We start from the raw sequence: 10,901 nt of genomic DNA on the forward strand, positions 1-10,901 counted from the left end.
TGCTGATTGAAGAACAAGAAAGCTGATGTCGAATAGAGAAGGCAGACTTTTCTCAACAAGGCCAATGTCACACAGTTTTGACAACAGCATGCCTGGCGTTGAGTCCATGTTCATAAATAATATTCCTCTGAAAACCAAATGCTGCTGAGGCAGAGCTGCTACTGCCAAGGGAGGTTTGTAGCCTTGGTGTCCTGCTTGAAGGCTTCCCCAAGGCATAAGCCAAGCTATTCTTAGGGACAAGAACCCTGTGGTCCCTAATGAATAGTGATTGTGACCATCCTATGGCTATTTGGTCCACAGTTTTTATTGGCTGCAGTATGGCCTAGCTGCTGCTGTGCCATAGACTTCTATCTGCCTTGTTGGCTAGGTGTCTGAAAGTTTACTTTAATCCATAAACCTTTAATTGCCATGAAAGTAGCGAGTTAGATGCAAAGGCCCTTAGTACAAGTGTACTTCAGTTGTAAAACTCCTATTGCCCTCTATTTTGACCATGGAAATACAGCATAAAGTGTTGTCAGAACTGAAGAATATTTTCTCATTTAAGACCCTGCCATGACACTAACCAACCATTTCCTCTCATTGGATAACACAGGAAACACAGCAGTGGGGAGCAAGACCCGAGCACACTTCCTTCCCCACCACTCCTTTCTACAGTGGATGATCATAGTCAGGCAAGTATCAGGCTGTATAGTGCCTCTTTTTGGGTGGCTAATGGTGGAGGGGGCCTCTTTGATGGGATTCCAGGTGGCTTTTCTTTTAAAAAAAAACCCTCAGTAAAAATGTTGCCTGAATTCAGCCCAGTTTTAAATAGTCAATTTCACTATACTTCCAGATTTTAAGGCCAGCAAAACTGCACTGCTTCATTTTTTATTATAGACAACTGAATATGCTCCATGGAATTTATTGGTGACTCCAAAATGTTTCACTTTTACTTTGATCTTATGGGGTGTAGATCCATTGGAGATGCATTTCCCCCTCCCCTTCTCTGAAAGCCAGATAATATATTGGGCTGCTGGGAGAACTTCCCAGGTGAACGGTATTGCTCTGTGTGGTGATTGATGTAGGAGGGCTTTGACCTCAACAGGCTGCCAAGCAACATGGCTAGGTGGCTCTTCCTCCTAGGTGGCTAGGCTAGGTGGCTCTTCCCCAAAGGAGTGCTTTTGGAGTGTTGCAGAAATGGCAAAGAGGTGGCACTAACTGCAATAATAGTCCAAGTTCTAACCAGGGTAGGAGAAGGAACTGTGGGAGAGTTTCTTCTTCATTGCTCCCCTTCCATCTGTAAGAGACAAGAATATTGGCTCTTCCTGTTCCTGTATTCTGTGGCTTTAGTGCTCTCTAGGGAAGGCACTAGAAGTGGGGCTATGAGTGGGCCCCTTATGTGTGCTGTTGGTCCAGGACGTAGTGGTTTACATGGGACAGAGTTAAACTGCTCCAGTGGGCAAGATTTCTGTAGATGCCCCAGGAGTTCAAGTCATCAGTGGGACAGGTTACCTTGCACTCTGATAATGTTTCTGTGTGACTGTCCTTCACTCGTTTGGAAGAAAGTGGCATACTAAGGAACATTTGCAGCAGGGCCAGAAATGGTTCCTGGCAGTGGATGTGCAGGAAGGAAGCTCAGATGTTGTCATTGGTCTCTTGCAGGACAACAAAACCAAAACCTGGCCTCCGAAAGCTCCTTGGCAGCACACACTGCCCAGTCAAAACATGTCTTTGTACCAGATGAGTAGCCCTGCCAGCCAGTGGAATGACACCATGCAGATCCTGCAGTCACCCGTTTGGTCCACAGCCAACGATTGCACACCATCAACAGGGATTTCCTCCACTTTTGCCTATGCGCAGCAGCAGCAATCGCCGCCGCCGCCATCTCAGCACAAACCGATGAATAAGGGCTTTAAACCTTTTCCAGTCAAGCACGAACGCAGGCCATCTTACATGCATCAGTACTGACGGCTTTTTCTAGCAAGAAATGCCGCAGAGGACCAAAGTCTTTGATGTGACAAACATTTGCTTTGTTTTACAGTTGTGCGGTGGTGGCTGTCTCTTCTGGTGGTTCTGTGGAGTGACAGCTTCTAGTGGTGATTCTCTCTCTCTCTGTAGAGTGCTGAGCAAATGGTGCCAAGGTGTTACATGTACACACAACAGCCCTAAACTGTGATGCTTTCAAAGCGTATATGGACTACCCTGCTAACAAACTGCTACATTATTACCACAGAAAACACTGTATTTTATAGCTATTTTTTCATATAGATTTATAGTTACCATTTCTTGCTAAAACAAATTTGAGTACATTTTTAAGCAAATCTAGCAGTTTTGCTCAACACTCCTTTTCTTTAGATTTCTAATTGACAAGGTAAAAAGTCTTCACTCCGGTGACATCGGCTGCTGTAGCTTTTTTAATGCATCAGTTGTTAACGTGCCACACAAGCTCCTGGTCACAACAGTGGTGCACAGACAACTGCAAAAAGCTTTTTCCAGTTATTTGCTTCATGCAAAAATAGCTGGAACCACTCCAGCCCAGGTAACTTGTGACATAACTTAATGGGCACAATCCACCTGTAACCTGAGCTCAAGATCTATAAAGTAGTTTGGGATGGATTGTGTTCATCTGTGGCTGACACTACATTAGAATACACAATTTGATACTTTTACATTTGGCCAAAGGCATTATCCATACAGTGCTCCTTAAATGTATGAAAGAATAGTTAAGACTACTTGCAAATATTTAAAGTCTTATTTCAATGCTAGACTTAGTGTGTAAAAACATGAGCTGGCTCAGAAGAGAGAGAACTTAAAAACACTATTTTTTTGTAGTGCTAACGATTAAAGTAACTACTTTCAGTCAATATGTGCCATTAAATAAATGAACCTGTGGAATTAGGAAATAACCTTCCAACCAAAGTGGATCTGGGGGAATGACTGGTGCTTAAATTGAAAAAAAAGGTAAATATGTATAGTTATCCCATTGTATATTAATTGAGGTGAGAGAAGTCTTTATAAAAACCTATTTAAATTTTCATATTTCATCTTTGAAAGAGTAATTATAAACCACAATATTTTCTGGTATAAAGGTTTTTGACAGTATTAATATTATTTTTATATTTTCTTAAGTCATATCATTCTAATACATTGACAAGTAAAATGGGTTATTAGTTATAAATGCATATAGTTTTTTGATGAAGATAAAAGCACATTTAAGTTCCCATTTTCTACAAACGAAGTACATGTGTATATTAAAGATACCAAATTATATATAAATATATATAAATAAAATACACAACACTAAACGTTGGGGTGGGCAGAGTCGAGGAACCCCTCCCCCGCCTTCTGCTTGTGTGGTGATGGGCCATCTTGGCAGGCCCAGAATGTTACTATTTGTGCTGGTTGAAGATGCCAATGTTGCCTGTATTTATGATATTGTCACCATGTTTCCTCAAAACCCACCCTTACCATGTTTACAGAGTTGTTTGCTGTGCATAACTTTAGTCATGTGCTTTGCACAATCAGTGTGGCTTCTGTCTGTAAATTGTTAATGTTTTGTACCTTCTGCTAAAAATGTTGGTGAATTTAACAAGTGGGGGCTTTTTTGTTTTGTTTTTTTAGTTTCCTGGAGTACACCATTGAAAACTTATATTGGACCCTACAATCTATTGCAGTTGTATGCCACAATGATTTCAGGTCAAAGTACAGATGTTTGTTGCGTTGACGTTCCCTACAGAGCATCTAAACTGCAGTTGCAAATGAGTGGTAAATACAAGCACTGGCAGTTTCTAAAATTGGAGTGAATTGTGGAAATACAGGTGTGTCAGTTTCTGTCTAGTAGGTGCTACATCATCCTCTGCTTCCAATTATGCTGAACACTGGTAATTTTCCCAAGTTGTTTGCACTTGGCAACCAAATGTTGCCATGTGATGTTTCACACTGCCAAGTGCATGGGGTTTGGTGCTTAGTTAACTTACCCTTATTGCAGTACTTCTGTGAATAGCTAATGCTTTGGAACTGGAATTGTACATTTTGTATTTTAATTTTAAAGCTCCTGTAAGTAAAAATAACCTTATTTGCTTTATTAAAGATATACCTTTAATAGTAGGTTATATCTTGTTAAAATAAGGTTTCTGCTGAAGATAATGAGCACCATCAAGCTGCAAGTTAATTTTAGTGGAGCTTTCCTTGCTACCCCCCAAATTACAACATTCACACAAATAGATACGAGCTGAAATACCCCTAGGTCTGTCCCACTTTGAGGATAAGGCATGATTGTGGAATTACTGAAAAGATGGCACATTCACTCTAGATGCAGCTGGATCGCAGTTGGTATATGAGGGTCTTGTGTGTGTGGTGGTAGGGAAATAAAATCCAGTCTTATTGGACAGAGGCAGGCCCCTTGCAAGGAACTGTTGAATCCAGGCCTTGCAAAAGCAGGCACCATCCCTTTGTTTCAGTACTAATACCCAACACTTGATCGTCTCTGTGTAGTCTTCCTCAACCTGGTGACTACAGCTTCCAACATCCCTTCTTATTGGCTGTGTTGGCTTGGGCCTATGGGACTTGGAGACCCAAACAGCTGGAACACACCAGGCTGCAGAAGGCTGCTCTGGAGCTTAGAAGAGCCTTGCAACACGGAAACAAAACCTTGCTCCTAGATGCCTCCAGGGCAGGAACCGAGTGCTCTCCAGCTCTTTTCCCACTACTGCCAAGACAGCATGATAGAGAACACTGTCTAGAGTGGGGGGGCGGGGGCGGCGAATCCTCTCATAAAGACTGTTATATTATCTCACTTTTGATCCCTCATTCTTTTACTTATTTACAAAATGAGGCTCTTGTGCCTTAAAACATTGCTGCATTTGTGAAGCTCCCTCTGCTTGACACGCAACTGATTTCTTCCCTCCCTGTGCCATTAAGGATTAAGTACTTGCTTGAATTTCTCACAAGCATGTGAGTTCCAGCCTGCTATCAAAGTGTAACTTTGATAACAGTGATTTTCATTCAGATGCCTCTTTCAGTGTTAACTTACCAAGTATGAAGTCATAGGCAAGGAGCATGTATTCACAATGCCACATGAAACCAAAAGTCCCGTAGCTCCTGCTCTGATGTGGGTGTAGAACTGATGTGGGATCATTTGCAGAGGTCATTGGAAACCTCACCTACACCATTCCAAAATTAATTTTCTTTGTTGAGCTAGCCTTTAGACTTGGTACCTAGGCCAAGCCAGCCTCAGTCTCTAGCATCCTCTATGCTTGCAGCAGGCATGGCCAAACTTGGCCCTCCAGATGTTTTGGGACTACAACTCCCATCATCCCTAGCTAACAGGACCAGTGGTGAGGGATGAAGGGAACTGAAGTCATAACAAATCTGGAGGGCCAAAGTTTGGCCATGCCTGGCTTACAGTCTTAATACTATCGAGTGTAGGGTATTAAACACATGCTATGTGGACACATTTTCTGAATGGAAATGTATCTGGATTCCTAACCCAAGCTTTACTACCTAGCAGACATTGTGTATATTGTCTATAGGTCTCGCCCAGCCTGTCTCATCCAGATGTTTTGGACTAGAACTCTCAACTCCAGCCAGCTCACATGGGCTGGCTGGGACTGATAGGATGGCATTCAGTTGAAAGGCTGCCCCCTAGGCATCGGTAACTAGTGTGCTTGGTACCAGAACTATAGCTGGTCCCATAATGCAACAGCACAAGTGGTGAGGGACAGGAATATAGATGTTTGCAAGAACAGCTGTCTATAGTGTGGCAAAGCTTTTTCAGATGTCGGACCTGGAGCAGGAAGGATAAGTCTGCTTCAGGAAGGAAATTTTTGACCAGCATTGATGAGTATCTAGAACTCCTGTTGACACTTTGAAGTCTCACTGCCTCATTCAAGGCTTGATATGGGCACTCTATATCCTCAAAACCTATCCAATCTGTCCTGTGTAGCATCTTGTACTGATGTTTCACTTAAGTATGTGGGTATCTATAGCACTTAAGTTCCATACCATGTAAGCAGTAAATGTCTTACCTCGCCAACTATTCTGTTCATTTAAGTCTTCGCTTTCCACCATCTTTCTGTCCTTGTTCTCATCCAAATTTAACAGGCTTAACAGACTTGCGACAAATAGTTTTGGTTTTATTATTAGAAAATTCATGATTCAAAATGGCAGAATGTTATTTGATCCCACTGCCTTAACTAGTCAGGTACTATTGTCTTCTTGCCTCCCTCTGCTTTAGAACAGGTCTGATTGCCCATCTACAATACAGCCTGGGGTACCTCACTGCATTATCAGGTGCAATCGATGTGAATTTAGCAGCAGTTCCAGAAAGTAATGTTTAAAGTTAGAAAGAACATTGAAAATGTATGTTTTAAGTTACAATACCTGGATCTGCTCCACTTGCAGGATACCAAATGATATGGAATTGCTGAAGAGTGCATTCATTCTAGATGCAGCTGTTGTATGGCTGTATCCTACAGCTGTGCTGCAAAGAACTGCACAGCTGCCATGGACAGCCTCCCAGGGCCCCGGGGCCAGTGGCAGAGGCTAGAGAATGCCTTCCTTCATCTCGGAGAGGATTAACAGGTGCTTTGCCTCTGGCTCGAGTGTGTTGTGTAGTGGCCTTCATTGTAAGTTGGGAGTAAAAACAATTTCTAACATGAAAACCCTTTGTATCAATATGCTGTCATTTGTTACCATAGACTGGAAACATAACTTAGAAACTTGTAGTTAATAAGCATGGTTGGGGGAGAGCTCCCATTTTATACTACTCCTGGTCCAGGGGGGCAGGGGTCCATTCCACCAGCAGTGCAAATGTAGTAGGAGAGGCTTTGCACCACCAGCTTCAGTGATAGAACAAGCTGCTGTTACTACTTCACATCAACTCACCATGTTCCTTTTACATTGTATAGCTTTATGTTTTTTTCTTTTTTAAAAGGAGAGAAATCCCCCATGCCAACAGTCCTCTTTTACAATTGTGTGCTCTGGCAGCAGCTACTTTGCCTAGTCAGGGGAGATAGCTGGGGCTACAGCAAACAAGGAAAGTAGTTTTAAGCAATAATAAAAGGGAGCTATAAACTGAGCAAGCAAACTCTGGGTGTTTCTGACAGTAAGCTGTTTTGAGAGTGGAATAGACTCCCTCAGGAGGTTGTGGGCTCTCCTTCCTTGGATGTTTTTAAGCAGAGGTTGGATGACCATCTGTCAGGGATGCTTTAGTTGAGATTCCTGCATTGCAGGGGGTTGGACTTGATGACCCTTGAGGTCCCTTCCAACTCTCCAATTCTATGATTCTAAGTGAAAAGCAGCAATGCACCAGCTCCTCTGCATTCCAAAGCAGCTGTGGTGCTCTTTCGTCACTCATTCATAAAGTGTTATTACTGAGGCAATCTTACCCAACCTGAAGCCTTTCAGATAGTTTGAACTTCAGCTCCATGAACCCTGCATAGCACAGCTATATTGTCTGGAGCCAATGAGTTTTAGTCCAAAACACCTGGAGGGCATTGGCTGGGGAAAACAACTCATGCTAAGCTACGAAACCAGCTATCCTTTCCCTAAGAATCCATGGGGAAAAACTCAGTTCACTGCCTAGAATCTTTCAGTAAGTACTAGCAAGAAACTTTTAAAACATTGCTAGAACGTTAGCAGTCCAGGAGGGAAAGAAAATATTTCATAAAAGCACACTGAGAACTATGGAGATATGGATTGATCTGAAAATATTAAGTGGTTCAAAACAGCCAGTTGAAATATCTTTTATTTTTTCCTCTTCTGCATGTATGTATCAGGATCAATATGGTTTTTACTACAAAAAAGGAATACACATTAAAGTAATCAAAGCTTAGCAGTGCCCTTTACGAGTGATAATGTTTAATTCCATACAAATAAGAGGCAAAAGGAGGTGTTTTGTCAGTAGGCATGTGACAATTCTCTCTTGCAAGCACTAACAGGTAACTGCATACACCACCACATTGTTATAATCTCTTGCTCTTTTCACCATATCCGGAATAAGATTTTAATGTAAAAATGTTAAGTATCCCTTCTTAACCACCCTTCTTCATGGGTCAGTGGGCTAGAATGTAATGTCACGTGGAGAACTGATGCTCTGAGGCAATGGCAAACGTTGATAATAATACCCATCAACCTTGACCTTTTAAGCAGTGACATTGTAGCTGAAGGAATATGCAGTGCACTATGTCATTTTTCCTTTTGCACCCAAGGTGGGAGGTAAAGCAAATGGCATTTACTAGTTGATGGCAAAGAGGATGAAATGAAGGCAGGAATGTGTTCTGTTAAGCACAATTCAGCTGGCTTTCCATCAGGTGCTGGATTTATTCCTCTCCTTTAAAGAGGAGGGGATTCACTCCCCATTTCCTTCAAGGATTCACAAGTGTGCCAAGGAGCACAGTATCAGTCTGCAACAGTCTTCCCTGCATTTGGAGAGGGAGATGCATCCGCAATAGTAGCTAAATAAATCAGGTTTCTGTGCAGTGTGTGCTGGTGTCTGTAACAGAGAAACAGAAGAATGAGATTCCTTAGGGCAACTGAAATAACAGAATTGCTCTGGCAGCCACCATATAAGTGACAGTAGGATTTAGGTCTCTATTTTGCTCACTTTATACTTGAGAAAGCAGGGGGAAGGGAAGAGTTGTTAATTAATATGAAGCCAATAATATTTTTGAATCCTCTTAGCTACTTTCCCCTGTTCCTGATAGTATTTTATTTTTAAATTGAAGGAAATGTTTTTTTAAAAAAAAATACTAATTAAGTCAATGTTTTGTTGTCATTTAGTCGTGTCCGACTCTTCGTGACCCCATGGACCAGAGCATGCCAGGCACTCCTGTCTTCCACTGCCTCACACAGTTTGGTCAAATTCATGTTGGTAGCTTCGAGAACACTGTCCATGTTTAATGATCACTTAATTCCTGCAAAGGCATAGATGAGTGGGCAATGATGCACACTGGAGCACATCATTCTAACTTTACATTCACACTGATGAAGTCTGAACTAGCAGTGTCTAACCAGGGAAGATCTTGGGGTTGTGGTACACAGCTCTATAAAATCATCAAGCTTGTGCAGTGGCAGCAAAAGGGGGAAATGTTAGGGATTATTAGAAAAGAAATTAAAAATAAAACAGCCACTATTACAATGGCCTTTCAGAAGTCTATGGCTGCCAAGAAGAAGGGGTTGGTACATCTGTAAGCTATTTACTCCCACATTAAATTCAGCAAAATAAACAAGATTTTCATTAATGCCCTGCACAGTCTGGTTGTGTTTGACAGACTAATTGCATTTATTTCAGCAACAATGTGCCTGATTTCAATTCTCCTTCACCTCCCCTGTAAATTTGCTCAGGACCAATGAGATTTATTCAAACCCACGTCTCACAATGAGGCACGCAAGCTCTCTAAACAATTACTTGATTGTTTGTTTTAATCAAGTAAATACAAAAATGAAGTCCTGAAAAATGCATAATAGGCGACTCTTAGATTGAATTTACTTACTGCACACATTCTTCAGCTCTTCCTTTATTCTGATATTCCACAATACATCGAATCAGCTGGTCATTTTCTTCAAGCAGCTGAAAAGTCACAACAGCATTGGATCAACTGCATATTACTGAAACTTGTTCAAGAACAACTACTTAGCAATTATACTGGATAATTGTGAGGATGCTTTATAGACTGTGCACTACCATCTCACGATCAAGGAGGCAGAGTGTGGGTGGGTGGTCAGAGGCTTCAAAGGCACCAGGGAACAATTTTAAGAGTATCATGGTGCCCACAGGTGTCCTACTGATGACCCTTGATTTCAGATTATTAAAGTGGTGGATGAAGAATATCCGGTACTAAAAGAATGTCAACTTCAGTCCTCAACTTACAGACTTAAATATTAAAGGGTGAGTTTTCTTTTTGGTAGCGTTGAGTTTACTGTTACTACAAAAGATATAGGATATTCTAGCAGACTATGCTATTCATTTGTTTTAGTCCTCTTTCTGGCGGTGTACCGCTTTTTATTGTACTTGGTTATGGCCTTTCGCTAAGCAGTCATGATCGAGGAGAGTGAAGGAGCCGACCTGCACAGAACCAGTGATTTCGAACAACCCTGAGAATGTACAGAGTGCACTGCCCTTCCTAATGCGCAGGCGGATCAGAGTGGGCGTTCCTTGACCAGGCTCGCTGACGTCACGCTCAGCTTTTAAGCAGCCCGGACCATCTTCACGCAGCCTGCAAGAGGCGGGGAATGAAATGGCAAAGACACTTCCGGTTCTAACCGACTAACTAACCCAATACAAAGAACCTGGGCAGGAAACCAGAGAGAGAGGAAGGTAGAGCGGCGCTCCGACGCCTCCCGACGTTCTTGCCTTTCCTATGGCGGCGTACGGGAGTTGAAAAGAGGGCTGCGTGAGCGACGCTCCCCTCCGCTCTCTCTATGGCGCCCGCCCCTTTCGCTCACCCGTTGCAACGTCTCTTGGTTCACCTCCGCCTTGCCTCGGAGTTTCTCCGGCACGAAAACCACCGACATGCCAGCGGAGGGAGCGGCAGCAGCGGCTTCTAAGCCTCACGCGAAAAGTGGGCCGCGACGCAAAGGTTGATGGGAGCAAAAGGACAATACTTTGGCACCGATTGGCTGCCCCTGTGCGACCTCGGAAGCTCCCTTACATGAATGCAGATCATTAAATGTAGAATAGTCCATATCCCGGTGTGACTAAGACGCTTCCGAGTTTTTAAAATTCCGACCAGTTAAACGGGTTAGACTACAGTGAAATAATTTATGTGTGTATATGAGAGAGAAGAGTGTGCCAATCAATTTCTAGCGGGTGACGGAAGAGGGAGGGAAACTTTACTTTCTCCGCGCTATGCATAATTTTGTGGATTTCCATCACGTCAGGCTGCAGCAAAGACCGTGCTAATTAAGGGGCCCGCTCGCCA

At 42.7% G+C, this 10,901-nt stretch overlaps 2 protein-coding genes across 3 annotated transcripts in view; one reads left to right on the forward strand and one right to left on the reverse strand.

The window, feature by feature from the left end:
- GARRE1 (granule associated Rac and RHOG effector 1) overlaps positions 1–4,086 on the forward strand; it is a 64,665-nt gene extending 60,579 nt beyond the window's left edge. For both annotated transcript variants that reach the window (XM_053399294.1, XM_053399292.1), the window contains exons 13-14: positions 593–671; positions 1,642–4,086. In XM_053399294.1, coding sequence (XP_053255269.1) covers positions 593–671; positions 1,642–1,947 — 385 coding nt within the window. In that variant the 3' untranslated portion in view covers positions 1,948–4,086. The remainder of the gene's footprint in view (positions 1–592; positions 672–1,641) is intronic.
- Positions 1–10,652, reverse strand: part of SS18L2 (SS18 like 2) — a 283,426-nt gene extending 272,774 nt beyond the window's left edge. The window contains exons 1-3 of the mRNA XM_053399330.1: positions 10,426–10,652; positions 9,474–9,550; positions 8,327–8,473 (exon numbers count right to left, since the gene is read on the reverse strand). Of these exons, the coding sequence (XP_053255305.1) occupies positions 8,380–8,473; positions 9,474–9,550; positions 10,426–10,494 (240 nt within the window). The 5' untranslated portion in view covers positions 10,495–10,652 and the 3' untranslated portion in view covers positions 8,327–8,379. The remainder of the gene's footprint in view (positions 1–8,326; positions 8,474–9,473; positions 9,551–10,425) is intronic.
- Positions 10,653–10,901: the final 249 nt, after the last annotated feature.

Source organism: Podarcis raffonei, chromosome 8 (assembly GCF_027172205.1).
Source record: "Podarcis raffonei isolate rPodRaf1 chromosome 8, rPodRaf1.pri, whole genome shotgun sequence".
NCBI lineage: Eukaryota > Metazoa > Chordata > Lepidosauria > Squamata > Lacertidae > Podarcis > Podarcis raffonei.